This window comes from Schistocerca cancellata, chromosome 6 (assembly GCF_023864275.1).
Source record: "Schistocerca cancellata isolate TAMUIC-IGC-003103 chromosome 6, iqSchCanc2.1, whole genome shotgun sequence".
Taxonomy (NCBI): domain Eukaryota; kingdom Metazoa; phylum Arthropoda; class Insecta; order Orthoptera; family Acrididae; genus Schistocerca; species Schistocerca cancellata.
In genome coordinates, this window is record NC_064631.1 from 163595024 (window position 1) to 163620212 (window position 25189).

At 44.1% G+C, this 25189-nt stretch overlaps 1 protein-coding gene across 1 annotated transcript in view; it reads left to right on the forward strand.

Annotated features, from left to right (window-relative positions):
- LOC126190626 (NADH dehydrogenase [ubiquinone] iron-sulfur protein 4, mitochondrial) overlaps positions 1-20885 on the forward strand; it is a 46436-nt gene extending 25551 nt beyond the window's left edge. The window contains exons 3-4 of the mRNA XM_049931039.1: positions 14367-14542; positions 20502-20885. Coding sequence (XP_049786996.1) covers positions 14367-14542; positions 20502-20679 — 354 coding nt within the window. The 3' untranslated portion in view covers positions 20680-20885. The remainder of the gene's footprint in view (positions 1-14366; positions 14543-20501) is intronic.
- The last annotated feature ends 4304 nt before the right edge of the window (positions 20886-25189 follow it).

Genomic DNA, 25189 nt, shown 5'->3' on the forward strand with positions numbered 1-25189 from the left:
AAAACAAAAAGAACACTGCCAGTATTTATCCATAGCTGGCCAGAAACTTGCCACTGATGTTTGTCATCTCAATAACTCTGTTTTTATTTATTGCCTAAAATTTTTTATTTTTGTTTTGGTGGCTGCATTCCATTTATTTCTAGGTGTGCTCTTCATGGTGTTGGATGCATAAAACCAGCTGTGTTGCAGAAGGTGCCGATTTAGAGCATGATTTCTTGAACTCTACTTGCTCAAGGTGTTGAGTTGTCGAGAACTACATATGCTATGCTGTGTCAGCACACTTCAGTAGTGTCATGGGTTGATACTCTGCCATTACTCTCTGTGAGCACGTGCTCTCACTAACAGTGTGCTCAGTGAGAAGAAATTGATGATTTGCACTCAACTGACCACTTTTCAATCTGGGTACACCAAACAGATAAAACAGTGCCACATAAATAGATGCACAGCAAGGCTAGCTGGGCAATGTACTGCCGACTGGCTGTGTTATAACATTCGAACAGTGTCTAGGAATGGGTGTGTCACATTACATTGGCAACTCACTAAGCCGTTGGTGATGCATTATTAAAGTGGGGTGGGCTGCTCTGTAGTCAGGATTAGGTGTACCGCTAAGTACAGGCTCAAATGCTGACCAAGTGCAGAGTACCATGGAAGGTTTTGTGCAAGGGTTGTTAAATACTGTCAAATTGTGAAAGAGAGCAGGAAGAGGTGGAGACAAGAGTTCTTTAACATGACAAACAATCCTGCAAAATCCATAGTGATGTAGGAGACTATCAGGAGGATGGGAGATGCACAGTTACTGATTTAATGTGGAACAGTGATCTCCAGACAATCGTGAGAGGCACTTCACAGAAAATAAATGAAAAATTTTCCCCTAATTTTTGCCAACGTCAGCCAAGTTACAGCCGTCAGCGCAAACAGTTCCTGGGAAAGGGGCCCAAGCTGAGGACTAAAGGGGCCCAAGCTGAGGACTAAAGCAGTCCATTTTCCATATGGTTACTGGTTTTGGCATTGTCTGTGGCTCCTGGTGCAGCATCTGATCATGATAAGGTGTAACACATTGCTGCAACTAACTTGGGTTTCAAAGGAAATCATCCTCTTCTTGTTCAGCCAAATTTGGGAGACACTTCTCTGACTTGTGGGAGGGATACCATCTTAGTCTCTCTTTTTAAACCCAACATAAACCATAAGGGCCCAAGTGGTTATTGTACAATTATATTCATAAGGTGCCTAGGAAAGACTGAACCATATAGACAACTGACATCTTGTCTGTGTTCTCAAAGGCTTATGGATTATGGACTTAGAAGATATCATTCCATGTTGATGCCTAAATATGCTTAAGGCAGCTGTGTAAAAGGGGTGTTGCTCACAAGTATTTTTTTTTCTGTCTTTTGAGGGCCTACAGTGGTACTCAGATAGCTCCATCAGTGGTTTTTCTGAAGATATCTTCCCATCTTTGTGTGGTTCCTTCTTCCTAGACACTATTTGCACTAATGGAGTTAAGGAAGTCTTATCTGATTTCATTTGAGTGATTGGTAGTACCTTGATTTCTGCTACTATTAACAACATAATTTTCAGTATAAAGACGAACATTCAGACCTCACAGTTTGTGGGCAATGATGTGACATTTTACTCCACCTCTAACTCTGGAAAAGCAGCATGCCAGCTGCAGCATTAAGATCTGCTTACCAAACAAATTCAGCATTTTTTATCCAGAGATAAACATGCTTTTGAGGGCACTGGAGCAAATAAGGAATATTCCAGGTATGAAATTTGTCTGCTTTGATTCCCTGAGTATCCAGTGTAAAAATTGTACCAGGTCAGCCTTCTTTAATTAGACAAGAAAATATTGCATGTTCCGTTAGGTACAGACAAAATAAATTAAGATACAGGTGCTGCTCACAACATAGAGGAAGCTTTGAGGAAGCAAGAGACTAGCCTCCTACCCCAAATAGTAGTGTGTTGCTTGACATGCTTTAAGCTCACTCTTGCTTGTGCCCATATGACAATCAGAAGAGAAATTGGTGCAAATGAGGGACAACAGACTATGATTAGTGAAACAGCATCCAGCTATGCCGTACTTCCTTCTAGACACTGAAGCAGCGTGACAGCTTATTAACACACCTCAAGATTGGACAGTATCTCTGATGTATCATTCATTTTCTGGCAGTGTGTGGTGCTTGTGAAGTACGAACTTCTATATTTTCCATTTTTAATGAGTGCACCTAATTCACACATGAGAAAGTACTTCATTGTTTGGCTAAATACCTGACCTCAAAGCTAATGAGAGCAAACAATCATTGAGCATATATTAAATTTTTCAACCTTTTAGGTTTTTGATGGTTTTGGGAAGGAACACTTTGTTTGGTTGTCAACTTAATTTAATCAACCAGCCTGATGACATTAAACATCTTGTGGATTATGAGGTGTGATCAGAAAGTAACGGGAATTTTTGATTTTCTGAAAAATCTTTATTTATTCATCAACAGCCACTGTATCCCCTTCAAATTAGTTCCCTTCATCATTCCCTTGTGCCAGAACTTTTTCTGATGTTGGAAGCACTTCCGGAACTCATTTTTCATTATGGTGTTCAACTCCTTCAGTGAATATATTTTTATATTATGAATGGTAGCACAGTGGCATCCTGCAGTTGTTCTCTTCATCCTCGGGAATAGAAAGAAGTTGCAGGGGGCAACATGTGGTGCATGCTGTGGCTGAGGCAACAACAATTTTCTTCAGATTGCTACATAAAAACGACATATAACTTCCAGAAAGAATCCCTTATTGACTGTATGACTGTAAGGCAGGAACTCATGATACACCATGCTATTGTGATCAAAGAAAAAGTGAGAAGAACTTTCACATGTGATTGAACTTGTCAAAATTTTTCCAGTCTTGGCTCTTCAGGCAATATTCATTGGGACAATTGGGCCTTGGTTTCAATGTCATACCCGTATACCCATATTTTGTCACATTTTACAACCCTCCTTAGAAGTTCTGGATCGTTGTTGACTTCATTCACCAATTTCTGAGTGATGTGCACACTACATCACTTTCGGTTGAAATTCAACAATTTCAGAACAAACTTCCCTCCTCCGAGTTTCATACCCAAAACTCTGAAAAAAATTGCTTGGCATGAGCCAAAGGATATGTTGACATCATCAGCAATGTTGCTGATAGTGATTTGGTGATTTTTCAGAACCATTTTCATTATCATTCATCATTGTCATCAGTAATTGATGTGCTATGGCATCCAGGGCAGTTGTCATCTTCAACATCTTCTTGACCTTCTTTGAAATACCACTCTTAAACTCTTGTATTACTAATAGTAGATTCACCAAAAGCCAAAGTCAACATTTCAAATGTGTTGTTGCACTTTACTCCAGTTTTCTAGCAAAATGTGATGCAAAGTCTTTGATCCATATTTTTTGTAGGTGAAAATTCGCTGACCACTCAAAAGCACATACAACATTTTTGACTCTCAATAATAAACTAAATATTCAAAAACCAAAATTAAAAGATTCCCATTATTTTTTGATCATACCTTATATATAGATAATTTTTGTGCATCTCCTTTCTATGATGTTTTTATTAATTTATTGCTTTGTTTAGATTAATTGTCAAACACTGGCACTGTATTGACTCAGACGAGACATTAATAACAATGATGTGCATTTTTTACCCAAAAACAATAATAATAGCAGCAACAAAAACAATGGTTTGAATGAAGGCCACCACACACTGTGTAGAGGAAGAATTGTGTTGTAAGCACGTACATACACAGCCAAACTTTCGTTCTTTATCTGCATGTGTTGTAGCTCAGTGTTGATTGTTAGTGACTTTTCTCCAGACAGATAAACTCTACTCTACTGGAAAGCCAATGGATTTTTTTGCTGTCATGTTATTGGATTGGTGCATAAGTTCGTGGAATTTTTACATGAGTTTAATAAACACAACAGACACACATAATGGAGACTTTAGTCATCCATAATGTATTATCCCTCACTATCCGCAACCGTCTGTCAATGTGACTGTAGATTCTGTGAAATCATGTGGTTTTGAAGGAAGAACTCGTCGAGCCATGTTTGGGGCACATTGAAGGTTGTTCAATAGGGAGTGGAAAAGGTGAAAATCCGAGGGTGCAAGATCAGGTGAATAAGGTGGGTGTGTAATGATTTCCCAACCCAACTCCTGTTGGTGTCTAACAAAATGCCGGCAGGTGTTATTGTGGAGCAGTATTGCTTCAAGCAGTCTTCCTGGCCATTGTTCTTGTGTTGTCTCTGCAAGATGTCTCAGTTGTTGACAGTAAATGTCAGCAGTGATGGTTACACCTTGGAGAAGCAATTCGTAGCACACCACACTGAAGCTGTTCCACCAGATGCGTAAATTATCTATTTTGGCTGTGTGTAGGTCATTGTACAGGGAGCTGCTGCTTTGTTTGGGCTCAGCCACTCCTTTGTTTTCCTCATGTTAGGGTAAAGACACCATTTCTCACTACCAGTAATGATACAGGGTAGGAATGGTTGGTGTTGTTCATGAGCTAGTTGAAAGTGAGCAAGCAGAGATGGACTTATGGCAGTGTACTAATTTTTGTGATTTTGGCTTAGAGAATGCAGTACCCATACACCTGATTTTTGAACATTTCTCATTGCATGCAAATACCATATGATGGTGGAATGAGTACAGCTCATCACATTTGCCAGTTCTTAAGTAGACTGGCTTGAATAATCATTCATTAATGTGTTTAAATGATCTTCCTCAAATCCCGAAGGTCTGCTTGGACTTTTTGAGAGTCACTAATGTCAAAATGGTCCTCCTTAAAACATGAAAACCATTTTCTTTCTGTGCTGTGTCCTGTGGCATTATCCCCATACACGGCACAAATGTTTCTGGCTGCCTCCGCTTCTGTCACCCAACTATTGAACTTAAACAGAAGAATGTCGGAAATGCTCTGATTTCTTCACTTTGCACTTAATTTTCTGTTGTCTGTAGGTGTACTTGCTGCCTCCAAATGACGATATGTAAACTTAAATAGCAATGGTGAACTACAAGTAAAAAATGACAATCAATAAAAAAAACCATAACAACTGTAATACCAACATGCAAAACAAAAACACTACGAACTTGTGCAACTACCTAATATATGGTGCAACTGTTTGCCATCGCATGTTATGACCGTTACGCAAAAAACATGAGGTATGCTGCCAGTCTAATGGCCCTGGTTAAAGATCTCCTCTCATTCACCCGGAACCTCAACTGGAAATATCACTTCACTACCCAAACACAGCCCCCAAATACTAGACCCAGTGTTGAACCCTGTCTAGAACAGTTCCGACTGCCTTCCCAAAGGGATCCTCCTCCCCTCCCCCAAAACCATCCCTTGCAGACATTTCAGGAATTCCTCACATCCAGTGTTGCCTCCCAGTCCTTCTTGAAGAACATCCCGACAACCCCCAACATCACCCCAGCTGAATCCCGTGCCATTAAGGAGCTGAAAATAGACCGCTCTATTGTCATCCTCCCGGCGGATAAAGGCTCCACAACTGTCGTACTTGACCGTGTGGAGTATGTGGCAGAAGCACTGCGTCAACTCTCCGACACCTCAACCTACAAAGCTGTTACCCAGGATCCCATTCCCTCCATCCAGACTGAGCTGCAAAAAATCCTAAAAATCCAAGGTCCCTCACAAGGCCTCACAACGGCTTCCATAGACTTACTCATTCCACCTGAGCCACGTACCCCTACCTTCTACCTATTACCCAAAATCCACAAAGAGAACCATCCTGGCTGTCCCATTGTAGCAGTCTTCAAAGCCCCAACCGAACGTATCTCAGCTCTGGTAGACCAGCACCTCCAACCTATCATCCGCAGACTCCCATCCTACATCAAAGACACAAACCACCTCCTAGAACGCCTCAAATCCATTCCCACTCCACTCCCACCTGAAACCTTTCTTGTCACCATAGATGCTACATCCCTTTACACAAACATCCCACATACCCATGGTCTCTCTGCCCTTGAGCACTACCTCTCCCGACGCCCACCCGAAGATCTTCCATAAACCTCGTTCCTTATCACACTTACCAACTTCATCCTCATCCATAACTACTTCACTTTTGAAGGCCAGACCTACAAACAAATCAGGGGAATGGCCATGGGAACCAGGATGGCTCCGTCCTATGCCAACCTCTTCATGGGTCGCATGGAGGAGGCTTTCCTGAAGACCCAACAGCTGCTTCCCCTGGCCTGGTATAGGTTTATAGATGACATCTTTGTGGTCTGGACTCATGGTGAAGAAACACTCCTTAATTTCCTCCATAACCTCAACTCATTTTCGAATCTGAATTTCACCTGGTCCTTCTCCAAAACCCAAGCCACCTTCCTGGATGTTGACCTTCATCTTGTTGAAGCTCACATCCACACCTCTGTCCATATCAAACCCACAAACAAACAACAGTACCTTCGCTTCGATAGCTGCCATCCATTCCACACCAAGCGCTCCCTTCCCTACAGCCTAGGTATTCGTGGCAAACGCATCTGCTCCAGTGATGAATCCCTCAACAACTACACCAATAACCTGACCAGTGCTTTCCTCTCCCGCAACTATCCTGCAGACCTTGTCCACAAACAGATCTCCCGAGCAATACATTCCTCCCCGTCCAACAACAATGTTCCTATCCCCAGACCACACAGAAGCATCCCCCTTGTCACCCAATATTATCCTGGCCTCGAAAACATCAACAAATTACTCCGCCAGGGATATGACTTTCTCAAGTCAACCCCTGAAATGAGATCATCCCTTGACAAAATTCTCCCCACACCACCCAGAGTTGCCTTTCGTCGCCCCCCTAACCTCCGTAACATCCTTGTTAAACCCTACAATATTCCAAGACTACCTTCTCTACCCAGCGGTTCCTACCCCTGTAACCGACCCCGCTGCAAAACCTGCCCCATGCATCCCCCCACAACCACCTACTCCAGCCCCGCTACTGGTAAAACATACACAATTCAAGGCAGGGCCACATGTGAAACTACACATGTCATTTATCAACTGACATGCCTGCACTGCACAGCCTTTTACATCGGCATGACAACAACTAAACTGGCTGAGCACATGAACGGACACAGACGAACTGTCTGCCTAGAAGATGCCCAATACCCAGTAGCGGAGCATGCCCTCCAGCATAATTCTAGGGACCTAGGAACCTGCTACACCGTATGTGCCATTTGGCTTCTCCCACCCAACACCAGTCCCTCTGAACTGCGGAGATGGGAACTTGCACTCCAACACATCCTTTCATCCCGCCATCCCCCTGGACTGAACCTACGTTAAACAACCTCACTCCCACCCCCCAGGGGGTCCACAACTCTTTTGTGGATACGTGCGTAGCGAGCACGGGACCCCGAGCTAATGTGGCCTTCCTTCCTTTCCGGGCTGCATACCTTCCCTTTCTGCATCCTTCCCCATCCCTATCTTCGCCCCTCCTCCCCTCACCTCTGGCTCTTTCCTTCCCTTTCTCCCCATCTGGGAGTATGGTTTGTGCCTACGTCCGGAGACGGACGCTCGTAAATGTACTGCATTCTTTGCCTTCCTTGCTTTTATGTCTTCTTCCTTCCTTTGTCCTTCTCTGTCTTCTTCCTTCCTTTGTCCTTCTCTTTTCCTTACCTCTTCTCTTTCTCTTTTCTCCGCTGCGGCGTTTGAGACCTCTCTTCCTTCCTTTCCCTTTCTCTTTCTTCCTCCCTGTGCGTGTCTGAAGGCCGACCCATGCCCTTCGTGCGTAGCCGGTGACGGGGTAACGCGTAATTCCCCGCCCCGGGTAGACAGGTAGGACACGTACGTACCCCCTGGTAACGGCCAGGCCCATGGAGGGGTGATTACCCGAGCTGATACCTTCCGAAAATGCCGATTGGTCCCTCCGTCCGTTTGTCGGGAGGTGTGACCTGAGGTGTGAACAATCACCTAAGGCGGGAGTGCCCTCAGAGAGGGCCCCCACAAGGGAGGAGCGCGCCATCGGAGACGCCGGTAATCATGGGGGATTCTTCCGCAATGGTCTCCTCACCTTCCACTAAGTCTGCTCACAAACGTAAGTATACTGAGTCTCAGCCACAGACGATTCTTCCATCGTTGCCACAGTTCCTTGTTGTTTCTCGGTCTGATGAAGGTCACGACTTCTCCACGGTCAACCCTTTCATTATTCAGAAAGGAGTCGACGCAATAGCAGGTCCTGTAAAGTCTTGTTCCAGATTACGGAATGGCACCCTGTTGTTAGAAACACACAGTGCCCTCCAGGCACAAAAATTGCTGCGTACTTCTCTGCTCCACACCTTCCCTGTCCGGGTGGAACCGCACCGTACCTTGAATTCCTCGCGTGGAGTCGTTTATACACGCTCCCTCGATGGATTGTCTGACGAAGAAATTCAGCACTATCTGTCTGACCAGGGCGTAACGGCAGTTCATAGAGTAATGAAACGGGTTGACACGAACATCATTCCAACCCGCACTGTCTTCTTGACATTTGACACAGTTCAACTCCCATCGAAAATCAAAGCAGGCTATGAGATAATTTCCGTTCGCCCTTACGTCCCAAACCCTACGCGTTGCTATCGATGTCAGCGGTTCAATCACACCAGCCAGTCCTGTTCCAATCCAGCCAAATGTGTTACGTGTGGCAAGGATGCCCATGAGGGTGCTTGTCCACCTCCATCCCCTCGCTGCATCAACTGTATGGGTGACCACGCTGCTTCCTCTCGAGATTGCCCCGTTTTTAAGGACGAGAAGCTCATCCAGGAAATAAGGGTGAAGGAAAAGGTGTCGACCTTTGCTGCTCGAAAATTATTCGCCAGTCGCAAGCCCACCGTGCCTCAGACAGGAAAATACAGCACTGTCCTTGCTTCTCCTCGGCCAACAAAGGAGGCGGCCACGCAGACTTGCGACCTCACCTTTATTACCACGGTCGTCAGATCGGCCAGCGCAAAGATCGCTCGTTCAACCTCACCACTTTCGCCTGCCCACTCTATGGCTCACCCTACGTCGGGTTCTGCTACATCTCGAGCCCAAAAGTTGGACGCCAAGTCTTCGAAAAAAGAGCATACTCGTGAAGAGTTTTTACGTCCCGCAACTTCACAACCATCGGTTCCTCCTTCATCTAAACAACATTCTTCCAAGAAGGCTACAAAGAAACCCAGTTCCTCTCCTTCTCCGCCAAGGCGTGCCCCCTCTACAGCACCACCTGGCGGAAATCGCCCTCGGCCATCTTCTGTGTCGCCGAGGCGCACTGCTGGTGGCCGGTCAACCGGACGATCGCTGGTGGCAGGGACTGCTCCTGACCAACATATGGATCAGGATCTTCTGCCTTCGGCTGAATGCCATTCCATGCTGTCGGTTGCTAGCTCCGAGCAGTCTTTGAGTTGACAGCAACTTTGGTCACATTCCTCCATTTTCTTTTCACCCCATGTCCATTATCCACTGGAATATCCGCGGCATTCGAGCCAATCGGGATGAATTGTCGATCCTCTTAAGATCCTACTCGCCGGTCATCTTCTGTCTTCAGGAAACGAAGCTGCGTCCCCATGACCGCTTTGTTCTCCCTCATTTTCAGTCCGTCCGATATGATCTCCCCTCTGTTGAAGGCTCTCCAGCCCATGGAGGACTCATGATTCTTCTCCATGATACTCTCCATTATCACCTAATCCCCTTAAACACTTCCTTCCAAGCTGTCGCCGTCCGTCTTTCCCTTTCCGGATACACGCTCTCTCTTTGTACTGTATACATTCCATCGTCCACACCAATGGCACGAGCTGATCTCCTTCATCTTCTTGGTCAGCTTCCACCCCCCTATTTGCTGGTTGGGGACTTCAATGCCCACCACCCGCTTTGGGGATCTCCACACCCTTGTCCACGTGGCTCCGTATTGCTAGACGTCTTCCACCAAGCGGATCTAGTTTGCCTCAACACTGGGGTCCCCACATTTTTGTCTGCCTCCACGACAACCTTATCTCATTTGGACCTTGCGGTCGGTACTGTTCCGCTAGCTCGGCGCTTCGAATGGTTCGTCCTTGATGATACACACTCGAGTGACCACTTTCCATGTGTCCTCAGACTGCAGCCTCAACTGCCATATATGCGCCCGCGACGCTGGAAGTTTGCCCAAGCCGATTGGACACATTTTTCGTCTCTCGCGACATTCGATGACCGTCGCTTTCCCAGCGTCGATGATGAGGGCACACACATTACCGACGTTATCCTTACAGCTGCGGAACGTTCAATACCACGCACCTCCGAATTGCCCCGGCGCCCCCCAGTTCCTTGGTGGAACGAGGCATGCCGTGACGCAATACGTGAGCGGCGACGTGCTCTTCGCATTTTCCGTCACCATCCTACTTTGGCCAACTGTATCCGCTATAAGCAGCTCCGTGCGCGATGCCGTCGCGTCATCCGCGATAGCAAGAAGGCAAGCTGGAAATTCTTTATTAGCTCATTTAACACCTTCACTCCCTCCTCGGAAGTTTGGAGTCGGCTTCGACGGTTCTCAGGCGCGCCTAGTTTCTCCCCGGTTTCTGGGCTCACTGTCGCGCATGATACCTTAGTGGACCCCGTCGCAATTTCTAACTCGTTGGGTCAGCACTTTGCTGAGATTTCGAGCTCTTCAAATTACCTGCCAGCGTTTCTCCCGAAGAAACGTGCAGCGGAAGTGCGATCTCCTCCCAAAATCACGAAAGCTACAATACTGTTTTCTCCATGCGGGAACTCCAACATGCCCTCTCATCTTCTTGCTCCTCCGCCCCAGGACCGGATGGTATCCATGTCCAAATGTTGCTGCATTTACCAACCCCTAGTCTGCGTTACCTCCTTCGCCTTTATAATTGAATTTGGACCGACAGTACCTTTCCTAAACGGTGGCGGGAAGCTATTGTCGTTCCCGTTCCGAAACCTGGAAAGGACAAACATCTCCCCTCTAGCTATCGCCCCATTTCTCTCACGAGTAGTGTCTGTAAGGTTTTGGAGCGTATGGTGAATTACCGTTTAGCTTGGTGGCTGGAATCCCGCAGTCTTTTAACACCAGCCCAATGCGGATTTCGGAAGCATCGTTCTGCAGTTGACCATCTTGTTGCTCTCTCCACTTATATCATGAACAATTTTCTCCGGAAACGCCAAACGGTAGCAATATTTTTTGATCTGGAGAGAGCATACGATACCTGTTGGAGGACAGGCATCCTTCGCACACTGTTCTCTTGGGGCTTTCGAGGCCGGCTGCCCCTTTTTCTTCGCGAATTTATGGCAGAGCGCACTTTTAGGGTGCGGGTGAACACTACTCTCTCCCGTACTTTCTCCCAAGAAAACGGGGTACCCCAGGGATCCGTGCTGAGTGTTGTACTGTTTGCCATCGCCATAAATCCAATTATGGATTGTCTCCTTCCTGATGTCTCGGGCTCCCTCTTTGTGGACGATTTTGCGATCTACTACAGCTCTCAACGGACCAGCCTTCTTGAACGACGTCTTCAAGGATGTCTTGATCGCCTCCACTCGTGGAGCATCGAAACCGGCTTCCGTTTCTCACCCAGTAAGACCGTTTGTGTCAATTTTTGGCGACGGAAGGAGTTTCTTCCGCCCTCCTTACATCTAGGTCCTGTCAACCTTCCGTTTTCAGACGTCGCTAAATTCTTGGGTCTTATGTTTGACAGAAAACTGTGCTGGTCCTCCCACGTTTCCTATCTTTCGGCTCGCTGTCTGCGATCGCTTAACACCCTCCGTGTCCTGAATGGTACCTCCTGGGGAGCGGACCGAGTGGTCCTTCTCCGCCTCTATCGCGCCTTAGTGCGCTCAAAATTGGATTACGGAAGCATAGTCTACTCCTCTGCTCGGCCGTCTATTCTTCGGCGTCTCGACTCTATCCACCACCGTGGATTACGTTTAGTGTCTGGAGCTTTTTACACTAGCCCTGTGGAAAGCCTTTATGCTGAGACTGCTGAACCTCCGCTGTCCAATCGGCGAGCAGTCCTCCTGAGTCGTTATGCTAGCCATCTGTCTTCCATGCCTGCTAATCCAGCCCATGACCTTTTTTTCGACGCCTCCTTTGATGTAGGGTATGCAGGCCACTCCTCCTCCCTACTACCCCCGGGAGTCCGCTTCCGTCAATTGCTCCATTCTCTTTCCTGCCGCTTTCCGAAAACCTTCTTGACAACTTGGGGTACAGCACCGCCTTGGCTCCGTCCCCGGATCTGCCTGCTCCGTGACCTTTGTCAATTTCCCAAGGATGGTACCCCTACACTTGTTTATCGTCGGGCAATTGCTGCTCTATGTGCACAAATGACGGACGCCACATTTATTTACACCGACGGCTCGAAAACATCCTTAGGTGTAGGGAGTGCCTATATTGTTGGCGACACCCCAAATCGCTTTCGACTTCCCGACCAGTGTTCGGTTTATACTGCGGAGCTTTACGCTGTTCTCCAGGCTGTCCACTACATCCGCCGCCATCAGCGGATACAGTACGTTATCTGCTCCGATTCTCTCAGCTCTCTCCTCAGTCTCCAAGCTCTTTACCCTGTGCACCCTCTGGTCCACCGGATTCAGGACTGTCTGCGCTTGCTCCACCTGGGGGGCGTCTCGGTGGCGTTCCTCTGGCTCCCGGGACACGCTGGTATCTGTGGGAATGAGGCGGCCGATATGGCGCCAAGGCTGCAGTCTCTCTTCCTCGGCCAGCTATTCAGTCGCTTCCCTTCACCGATCTACGGAGCGGTTTATGTCGCCAAGTTGCTCATTTATGGCATGCGCATTGGTCAACACTTCCCCGTAATAAATTGCGGGAAGTGAAAGCCCTTCCTTGCACTTGGACCTCTTCCTCCCGAACGCGTCATCGGGAGGAGGTAATTTTAGCTAGACTCCGGATAGGGCACTGTCTTTTTAGCCATAGACATCTTTTAAGCGGTGATCCTCCTCCACTCTGTCCCCACTGCTCTCAGCCGTGGACGGTCAGACACCTTTTAATTGAATGCCCCTATTTTAATCCGTTACGCTCCCGTCTACAGCTATCGCCTGATCTATCGTCGATTTTAGCAGATGACACGCGCTCAGCCGACCGCGTTCTGCAGTTTATTAGTGACAGTGAAATGACGTCAGTCATCTGAAGTTTTTTTTTGGGGACAATCACCCCCTGTCTGTAGTGGATTTTTAAGCATTCTTTCTACTTTTAGTTTCTCCAATTTTATGAGTTTGTTCCCATTGCTGCTGGTTTTCAATTTCGGTTTTTTACTGTCTTAAGTCACGGGCTGGGCGCTAATGACCATAGAAGTTTTGCGCCCTAAAAAAAAAAAAAAAAAAAAAAAAAAAAAAAAAAAAAACCTCACTCCCATTTACTCTTCAGTCTTCTCCTCTTTCCCTTTCCTCTTTAGCCATTCACACATCTTTTCATCCTACATAGTTGTGTTTATCTTTATACTATATACCTCTTTACTTCTGTATGCATCCTCTTTGGTTTGAAGCTGGCACAGTACTTACAGTAGAATATCTTTGGCTTCCCTCTGACAACCATGCCTCCATCCTTGCTACCCTCCCTATTTTCCTTTCCCTGTTGCTTCATAGCCTGAGTTGTTAGTAACTGAATCTCCTTTCCCTTCTTCCCTTTCTTTCCCCTCTCTCCTCCCTGATGAAGGAACATTTGTTCCGAAAGCTAGGAATGTAAATTTTCGGTTCTGTTTTATGTGTATCTATCGGCTGTACTGAGCTGAGGTAAGTACTGGCCAGCCCCTCTATCTCTCTGTTAGTATTTGTTTCACATCTTTATATGAGATTTTCCATTAATCATTTAAGTCCACTTTTCATCAGACTTGAGACTATTTGATGCACACATTGCAGATGGTTTACAAAAGAATAAACATTCATTAATTGATTGTGTGCATACTACCAACACTGACATGTATTTCCTCTGCTCTATCATATATATTGTTTTCATTACCATATATTGTTAATGATTTTTTTCCATGGCAAGTACAGTATTGACTTCTTATATGGTTCCATTTTCTGTCAAACTATCACCATGTAAAAAAATGTTTGTTATTCATGTTATTCATGCCTGTAACAAAATTATCCAATATTCATGAAGTTTATTTTCTGTGTTTTGCAGCTGCAGGAAACTGCGCATTGTCCTTTTTATTTACAATGACACAGATGTAGGATGCATATTGAGGGAGTGGAAAGTACTCATGACAGATGTAGTACTGGCAGTTTTATTTTACTACATTGGCACCAGAGTTTTTTGTCTGAAAGTCTTGACCAGCTCTATCTGAAAGTTTTACTTGCCTTTATATGTGATTTGAAACTACTACGTGTTTTTCCATTCATAATTACAGAACACTGATGATATGTTTAGGCTGACATTTCTGTCATCACTGGGGTCCCTGAAGAGCACATCAAGACCCGATTAGTGAGGATTTACATGCCTGCAAAAAATGCAATGCAGTCTGGCACAGATAATACCCACCGTTGGGAGATGGAGTTTGAAACACGGGAGAGATGGGAAAACCCTCTTATGGGTTGGGCATCTACGTAAGTATTGTTAAATGTAGTTCTTTGCATTAGATCTTTCCTAATTTCCTTTTCCAAAATGTGCAGTTACCAGACCCTCTCCCATATGGAACCTGTGCATGGAAGCTGCATTTGTCAAAATGTAAATCAACCCTCAGACATTATTTTGTCAGTGCTAAGAGATCTTGAGATTTATATTCAAAATGTGGTTATTGTGTTTCTATACTAAGAGGAAATGAGAGATTTTGTTTCACATGTATCTGTTTACATATACTTTACCTTAACTAATTGGAAAAATAGGAAGTGGAAGTGGAGAAACATTCTTTGTTTGCAGCAACTATTAATTTTGTGGCAAACAGGACTGACAAAAAAGATATAACAATGTATATTCTGGAGAAGTATAACAGGAAAGGAAAAGAACTATAAAGAAGATTAGTAGATGTCACATAATAAATAAAAGTAGCAATGGAGATACAGTGGAATCACAAATATGAAGAGTCATTACTGTTAGGTAATTTCTTCTTTATTTCACAGCAACCATAACTGTGCACACTAAACTTGTGTGATTAGCACTCCCGGAAGAAAGGCTAATGCGGAGACATGGGTTAGCCTCAACCTAGGAGACTGGTTCCAGGGTGAAGTTTCGTTCCGCAGTGTCATGTGGAAACAATCCCCTAGGTTATAGCTAAGCCATTTCTTAATAATGTCCCTTATATTGAGTCTTCTTCATACAAAGTGTGCAGAAGAACTTCAGTGAACTTTGGAAGATGGGACATGAGACACTGGAAGAAGTAAAGCTATGAGAGCTGGTCATGAGTTGTCCTTAGATCAGTCAGTAGGGCACTTTCCCACAGAAGGGAAAGATCCCAGGTTAGAAATCCACACAGTTATAATCTGGCAGGGCGTTTCAAAATTGTGCACACTCTGCTGCAGAGTGAAATTTCAGTCTGGACCATTGTCTGTTCTTCCAAGTTCTTTGCTATCTCTGATAAAATTACAGTGTCATCAGGAAACCTGAAAGTTTTTACTTCTTCTCTCTGAACTTTAATTCCCTTTTCATATTTATACTTGGTTTCATTCACAACTTGTTCAACATACAGATTGAATAACATCGGGGAAATGTTTGAACGCTGTCTTACTCTCAACTACTGCTTCCCTTTCATGTCTTTTGAGTTTTGTAACAGCTGTCTGGTTTCTGAGGAAACTGTATATAACATGAATACTCTGCAAACCAGTATGTAGTGTTTGTAAGAGATTACTTCCCTTTGTGCCATGTATTAGGATATCTACCTGCTCTATTCTTGGATGGAGTGCAGGAAGAAAGATTGCATAAATAAATATCTCAGTGCTCACTGTAATTAGTCTAATCTTGCCTATAACAATGATACGTAGCTATTTGTAGAGTATTCCTAGATTCCTCACATAATACTGGTTCCTGGAACTTTGTAAGTATGCTTTTTCAGGATTCTTGCTGTCTGTTAACAAGCATCTGCCACTTCAGATCTGAGTACCTCAGTTCAGTTCCAATCTTACCCTCTTTTTGAAATCTTACCAGTATTTGACTGATTAATGTACAGTTTCTTGCAGATAGTACTTCATTATAAATAACTTCAGCAGCTGCAAAAAGTCTGAAGCTATTTTAATATTGTATAACAAGTTGTTAAATGTAATATGAACAGCAAGAATTTTGACATACTTCCCTGGGGTGAATTTTCACTCTGCAGTGGATTGTACGCTGGTATGAAACTTCCTGGCAGATTAAAACTGTGTGCCAGACCAAGACTCAAACTCGGGGCATTTTCTATGTATGCTAGTCTTGCAAGTTTTTCACAAGAACTTTGATGAAGTTTGGAAGGTAGGAGATGAGGTACTAGTGGAAGTAAACTGCTGAGGATGGGTCATCAGTTGTGCTTGGGTAGCTCAGCTGGTAGAGCAATTTCCCTCACAAGACCTTGAGTTCAAGTCTCCATCTGGCACACAGTTTTAGTTTGCCATGAAATTTCTACCTGAAATTACTTCTACATCTGTTGACAACTCTTCATCCAAGATAACATGCTGCTTCCTCCCTACCAAAAAAATCCTTCACTCAGTCACGTATATCATTTGATACCTCATATAATTTTAGTTTTGTTAATAAGCATTTATGTGGTAATGAAACAAATGCTTTTTGAAAGTCAAGAAATGCTACGTGTGGCTGACTACCTAGCACTTTGATGATGTCATATGTAAAAGCCCAAATGTGGTTACACATGAGCAGTGTTTGTGAAATCCATGACTTTTGCATTGGTGTCGCCGATTTTCCCTATTGTCTTCCAGCACACTGCTCGGTATTTACAGCCAAGCTCTTCGTTCTGTATCAGGCCACAGAGTATATCTGGCAACACAAGCATTTCAGTTGTGTCCTTTGCTCCGACTCTCTGTGTCCTTCAAAGTTTCTGTGCGTTGTCATCTGCCCATCTCTTAGTGCTATGGGTCCAGGGAAACTGTCACTTTCTCACTCTTGATGGAGCCACTGTGAGTTTATGTGAGTTTCTGGTCATGTTGGTATGCCAGGAAACGAGGCTGCTGATGCTGCTGCCAAGACTGCAGTCCTCATACCTTAGCCCACTAGTTCCTATATTCTCTCTGATGATATCTGTGTCACTGTCTGTCAACAGGTGGTGTCACTTTGGCATCACCATTGGTCCTCCCTTTATGGGAATAAACTCCACATTATTAAGCCTGTCCCAGTGGCTTGGATGACCCCCTCTTGGCCCTCTCATCGGGAGGAGGTATTTTTAACTAGGTTGTGTATTGGCCATCGTCATTGGTTAAGTGGTGCTCCCCCAACACTTTGTGCACATTGCACCAAGTTTTAACTGTCCACCATTTCCTGACAGAGTGGCCTTTTTGTTTTTTTGACAGTTTACGTTCCTGCTTGGGTTTGCCGTCTGAGTTATCATCCGTTTTAGCAAACGGCGCACTGGCTGTTGACTGCATTGTACTTTTCATCCGGCGTAGCAATACAGTGAAGGCCATTTAATTTTTAGTTCTGGATCTCAGTTTCTGTACGGTGTCTTTTATAGCCCTTTCTCCATGTCCCTGTATTTAGTTGTCTTATCTTACATCACTTGGGATTGATGTATAGTCATTTTTTAACTCCTCTCTGTCTTCGTGTTCTATAGTATGACCCATTTGTTTTTTGCGCCCTAAAACCAAACAGAACAGTCATCATGGAATCACCTTGTATATACATACATATACAGGTGCCAGCACCAATACTTCAATGCACTGTAGCATCATTGGATGGCTTTTCTGGATTTGGGTTCCTATCTTCATTTTCTCCCTAATACACATTCTACACCCTCCTCGAAGTTTGTTGCTGTAGTTTTGGCTAATTCTAGAGACAGTTGTAGGGAATGGAGGAAAGACGACTGACTATACAGACTGCCTCACCCTTACTTACACAATGTTTATAATTGTGTTCTCCTTTTTCTGCTGAGCATCAACAAAAGCACAATTGTTATTTGGAAGTAAACGATGTTTAAGTGCTTTATTCATATAATGTAGGCTCTCATGGCTGCCATTCACATCATTGGCATTTTTGTTTTTTGGGTATTGGAGCATGGCCTAATGCCCATAAAACAAAAATCGCTGAGGATGTAAATTTAACAGCTTCATCTCCCATTTTACCATAAAGAAATGAACACAGTGAAATGATGCATGAAGTCCAACAAAGGCATCAACAGTGTTCCTGTACATAGTGAAATTTGATTTGTCTGCCTGATATTTATTGGACATGTAATACGGGTGGTCCAGAGTCTTCAGGCATTTCTATTTTCAGAACTAGAGGTCATAGATGCCAAGAAAAAAGTACCCATATGTACAATTGTCCATGCATAATTACTCCTTTGTTTACTCAAACAAAATATTTAAATATTTGTTAGTAATGGCAACCTCCATCACTAACACAATACACTGAGTGTCCCCTCCCTCCCTCCCCCCTCTCAAAGATGACAACATTGCATTTTTCCACATGAAGTTCCTTTCAGACCGAAATGAGGTGCAACCATCTGTTCAGCTCTTGCTTACATGATAGTGTGTTAATCATCTGCAGTGTGACACAGGAAGAATGGTCAATCTTCAGGTATAGGACAGGAATGATCATTCAAAGCAGAGATGTCTAGTAAACATGGGCCCTAAAATGCATACCTTAAGAGCTGTGAGCACTTCATCTTCACTAGTGTGAAAGTGTGAAAGGCATTTCTTCTATTGGACAAGTGCTCCTAGCTTGTAAGGTATGCATTTCAGAGCCCATGCTTAACTAGACTTTTTTCTTGCTTTGGCCCATACTGCTTTTTGTAAACCCTTGTTGCCAGTTTTGTAAACCCTTGTCTCAGTTTTGCAAAAGCCTCGTTGCTACTGCTGTGGGGGCTGAGTTGTCACTGTTGTTACGGTAGGCCGAATTTGTGAGTTTGTGAAATGGCTTCTAGTGCAGTACACCGTTAAGACAATTCCTCCCTGCCACTATTACACAGCTATGCCCCAGGGTCAGGTAACAGGATAGAAGATAGATTCTAGAACACTCCAACAAATTACTAACAAAGACACACAAATGAGTTAAAAAGGTTTACTTACCTTTGTGACTTGTCGAATAGTGAAGTCTGCAACACTGCAAGTAATACAGCACAAAAAAGGGTCTCAATGGCCAAGTGCTAATAATCGTAGGTAAACTTCACAATACATATCAAATGCAACTTATAACAACTGTCTATTCACTTCTAAGAGTTCACTAAACAATGTTCCCTGTCTAAGTCAACTGTGAGAAATGATTTATAACCAAGTAGGTGAGAGTTGCTCTTCTATCTTCCAAGTAGGTTTCTGTCTGTTGTCGTCAGGTCATTGGCGGATTGTACTTGGCCGGCAATTGGCAGAGGCAAAGTTGATATCTTCATTCTCAGCGCTGCCCATGGTGCTGTTGGAATTTGCACAAGTGGCGACTCTCTATGGAACCGGCACCAGCTCACATCTTTGCGCCTTTGGTGCTTTTGCCCTGGCTGTGTCTTGTTTGGATGACACAGCACTACATCCTCCCAGTATATGAATAGCAAAGAGCTTGCAGTAGAAGAGATTTTTTCACTGTATTGAAGATGTGGTGCTCATAGGTCTTAAAGAAATGCAGTTTAGAGCCCATGTTTACTAGACTTTTTTGCTTCAAATGATCATTCCTGTCATATCCCTGAATCTTCATCACTCTCTTGGGACACCTTTTACATTGGAGGGCATTTTTTTTCCTATTGTGCATATAGTATCCACACTGAAGTTCTTTATGGACTATCCAGTATCAGTAATGTCCGCAGTGAACCATGCCCAAAGAAGAAGTCATAAATCATAACCATTTCAGTTATCATAAATATTCATCCCAGTTGTCATTTCACATAATATACATTATTGGGATATTTTTCTGAGTTATAGATAACCTTAACTGTTAGCTGTTTCGCGACAGAGAGAGTGAGGTGATGCGATGGTTCAGACACTAGGCTCACATTTGGGAAGAATGGGGTTGGAATCTCTATCTGACCTTGTAGATTTAGGATGTCTGTGGTTTCCCTATACAAATTAATATAAATGTTGGGATGGTTCTGTTTTAAAGGTCACAGTTAATTTTCCTTCTCCATCCAAGATTTTGCTCTGTTTCTTTTGGTGGTATCATCAACAGGAAGTTAAATCTTAATACTTTCTCTTAATAATGGGACTCAATTCCTTGTCCAGCCTACCAGTTTCTGATTGATGCTGTCCCTAAATTAGGTTAATGATTCTTTTTTCAGAGGATGAGGCCCCTTCCTATTCCTTTCAAATCTGAACTTGCATCCTGTCTCTAATGATATCATCATTGATGGAGACTATATACATGTATTGTTTTGCTCATGAATGGTAACTAATTTAGATTTAATTCTGTATTTTCTCAGATGCTCTATTAATATATTTTTTCCATCTCTAGTGGTGACCCATTATCAAACATGAAGATTGACTTCCAATCCAAGGATGATGCAATAAGTTTCTGTGAAAAGAATGGTTGGCGTTGGTTTGTTGAGGAACCAAAGCCAAAACAAGCGAAGGTCAAAAATTATGGTTTCAATTTCTCATGGAACAAGCGGACAAGGGTTTCAACAAAGTAAATTATTAAAACTGTTAACTGATGCACAGATGCATGTAGCTGAAAAATTATATGGTATTAAATTAAATAGATGATAATGTATTTCGTGTGATTTCTGTAAAATATAGAAACTGTTGCATATATAATCAGTTCAGACCATGTATTCCAGTGTGAAAAACCAGATGTCAGTGTATTGAGTGTGTAAAATAAAAATTGTTTTGAACTTTATTGCTGTCTTGCCTTATTTTTTGTCAGTTTCTGCAGTATCCAGTGTGCCAAAGCAAATGTGATGGAACAGACATGCCATTGGAGAGAATCAAGCAGCAGACTTCAAATAATAAGTCTCTCAAAGAGAAATTCAGTTGGGAAAACTAATAAATTGAGACTGAGTTGCTGGCCATTACTTACTTTTAGGAGATGAAATGTATAGTACCGTTGATAAACACAGAGACATGATACACTATCTTAACTTGTGGAACTAATACAGTGGAACCTTACCATTGCAGACTAATTGTGTAGAGTCCAGGTCATCAGATAACTGCAAAATATGACATGTCGCTAATGTCAGAACAGTTTCTCCACTGTCTTTTTTTCCACTCCTATTCTGCCTCCACTTTGGTGTTTGAGGTTCTTCTTCTTCTTCTTCTTCTTCCTTCTCCTCCCTGTGCGCTCCTGAAGGTCAGCCCACGCGTCTGACATGTAACAGGTGACTGTATAATGCGTGATTCCCAGCACCGGGTTGACAAGTAGGGTTCACACGCACCCCCTGGTAAAGGCCAGGCCCAGGGAGAGATGATTGCCTGAGCTGCTACCTTCCTAAATTGCCGATTGGCCCCTCTGTCACGTGTTTGGGAGATGTGACCTGAGGTGTGCACAATTACGTAAGGTGGGTGCACCCCCAGTTGGAAGAAGCGCACCACTGGAGATGCTGGCAATCGTGGGGGATTTTCTCGCAATGAGCCAATCATCTTTTTCACTGTCAGTGTCTACCAGACATAAATGGAATGAGGCTAACGATTCGAAGACCCACCCAGCTGCATCACGGTTCCTTCACATACTGAAGACAGTCAGTCCTTCCCTACTGTCAATCCATTTATTATTCAGAAAGGTGTTGATGCTAATGCTGGCCCTGTGAAATTCTGCTGTTTTTGACACAATGGCACTTCGCTTTTGGAGACTACTTCTGACTCTCAAACACAACTACTGCTTGCAGCTTCGCTCCCCCATGGCTATCTTGTTCATGTCGCGCCCACCGAATGCCGAATTCTTCCCATGGTATAATTTACACTAGGCTGAGTGATGTTCTGCCAGAGGCTGAAATCCAAATGTACCTCTCTGATCAGAATGTAATTGCAGTTCCTTGGGTGATGAAAAAAGTAGATGCTTTCTTAGTGCCTATATACACTCTTTTTCTCACTTATGATAGAGTGCTGATTCCGTCAAAGATCAAAGCAGGCTATGAAGTTATCACAGTATGACCATGCGTTCCAAACCTGATGCACTGCTACCAGTGTCATTGTTATAACCACACTCCGGGGTCCTTTTGACATCCGGCCAAATGTGTAACCTATGGTAGGGATGCTCATGAAGGCAATTGTCTGCCCCCTCCTCCCCACTATATCAACTGCAATAGCAACCAACCTGCTTCCTCTCAAGACTGTCCCGTGCATCTCAATGAGGGGGCTGCCCAGAAGATCCGAGTGAAGGAAAAGGTGCCTTACCCTGACTCTCACAAGTGTTGGCTAGTTTGAAACACTGCAGTCTACCATCTGGCACCTACAGTACTGTTCTTGCTACATCTCGCTCCACGAAGGACATGGCCAGGTAGACGTGACCTCAAATTTTGCACCACGGTTGTAAAACCACCCAGTATCATGGTAGTGTCCCCATCTCCTCCTTCAGCTGTGTAACAAGTCACGAAACTTCTGCCTCATGAGGCAAAGTCATCTTCTACGCAACCAGGATGCTGGAAGGAACAGAAGGAATACTCCCCCGAAAACTTCCTATGTCTCTACAGGCAGCAAACATCTGAGTCTTCCTCTGCCAATCAGAAAGGCTCCAAGAAATCAAACAAAGGGAAACGATCTTCTCCTTTGCCATCTCAGAGATCCTTTCCAATGGTGTTGCCACATGATACCCGTGACTAGCCAACCTTCATGTCGCCAGTCCGCACCACCAACCATTTTTCTGCCCTGGATTCTGCAGACTGACAGAAGGAGAATGCCGATGCCTCTGTAGATCTCGTGGAGCAGGATCCTCCAATCTCTTTGCCCTGTAGCAGCGAGCCTTCGAAGGCAGGCAATAGGCAGCCGCTGAGGTGACACCCCTTCATTTTTTTTCCTCCTTATGACTCTCCTCCAATAGAATGTTAGCGGCCTTTGACCCAATTAAGAGGATTTATGGTTGTTCTTAGAATCACAGCAGCCCCTTGTACTCTGCCTCCAGGAAACAAAATTGCATTCTCATGATTGCTATGAGCTCTTTCATTTCTTCCCAGTCTGCATTGATCTTTGCCTGATGACAGTGTTCCAAGTCATGGGGAAGTCATGCTGCTCATCTGAGATTATGTTCATAGTCAATGCAGCTCCCTGACTACCTGTCTTCAAGCTGTTACAGTTCACCTTTTCCTTCCTCATGTGACCTTTTCTCTTTGTACCATTTACATCCCTCTATCATTTGATGTCACCAGGGCAGACTTCCTCCAGATTATTGGGCAGTTTCCTTACCCCTTTCTGCTGCTCAGTGGCTTTAATGTGCACCGTTCCTTTTGGGGTTCTCCCAGAACCTGTCAGAGAGTGCCATCTTGACTGACCTTTTCAATCAAGTTAATCCCATCCACCTTAACACTGGAGCACCCACATTCCTTTCAGACTCCATGCACACCTGTTCCCATTTGAACTATCCTGCTGCACTGCCTAGCTTGCCCATCGTCTTGAGTGATGGATTCTCTCTGACACATACTCGAGTGACCATTTCCCATGTGCTATCCGTTTGCTTACTCTTACCCTATCTCCGTGCACACCCAAATGACAGCTTTCGAAGGCTGACTGGAGGCTTTACTTCTCCCTGGTGATCTTCGATGAACAACATCTCCCCAGTTGTGATGAACAGGTAGAATATCTTACAAACATTATCCTTACCGCTGCAGAACATTCCATTCCTCGCACTTCCTCTTTAGCACACCGTCTCCTGGTCCCCTGGTGGACTGAGGCGTGCCGCAACGCAATTTGTGTGTGGACACATGTTCTCCATGTTTCAACCATCATCCTACAATTGCAAACTGCATTCAGTATAGACAGTTGTGTGCACAATGTTGTCGCTTTCTTTGGGATAGCTAAAAAGCTAGCTAGATTTCATTTACTGGTTCTTTTAACAATTCTACTCCCTCTTCCGTTGTGTGGACCAACCGCCGACAGCTCTTGGGATCAAGGTCCATTCCCCAATTTCTGGCCTGACAGTAGCAGACGTGTCTTAGTGGACCCTATTGCTGTCTCCAACACCTTGGACCCCATTCTGCAGAGATTTTGAGCTCCTTCCACTATTGGCTTCTCTTCCTCCATCGGTTACCTTTCACCTCTCAAAAAAGTGAGTGCTACAATGCCGCCTTTACCATGAGAGAGCTAGATCATGCTCTCGCTTCATCCTGATCCTCTGCCCCAGGGCCAGATGTTCACATTCAGATGTTGCAGCAAGCACACACTACTCCTTCATACATACAACTGCATCTGGGCAGAGGGTATGTTTTCCAGATGCTGGCATGAAGCCACTGTCATACCCATCCTTAAGCCTGGTAAGGAAAAACAACCTCCTTCTAGCTACTACCCCATTTTTCTCACCAGCTGTGTTTGCATGGTGATGGAACATATGATTTATGCATGGCTGGTATGGTGGCTCGAGTCTCGCAATTTACTAACCACTGCGCTCTTCTGCGCATTCCTTTCTATTCCTTTGTTTGCACATTTTATTACCATTTTCCTAATTGTTATCTTATTGTTATTCATATCTTGCCTATCATTGTTCTCACTGTCACTCACATTTATCACTCATATTATTCTTAATTTCTTACTTAAGTAATGGGAACAGTTTTTGCGGCTCACTGCTTATCTTTTCAATATCATCATTTCCTGTTGTGTATTTTATTATTTGAATTTTATCACCTTACATAAATTGTTTAATTCATCTTACCCTCACTGCTAGCAGCACCACTGAACACTTCATACCTCGGTACACGTTTCATTGGCAACAGTATTTGTTTAGTAGTGAGACACATGCCAGAGAATGCCAGCCTATGCTGATTGGCGAGTCCATTTCTTCCTTTATTCTGAATACTTGGCTATTTTTATCTTCCATTTGACAATTTTTGAGTTCAGCCGACTTTATTTTGGTTTTACTATTGACTAAGATGATAGCTGCTATGACTTTTAATTCTGACTACAGGTGGCATCCACTGGCCTTTTAAGGTATGTTTGCATTCTTGCACCATTGGTTTATTCTGCTACTTAATGATTTGGATAGGTTAGCAAAACCAAAAC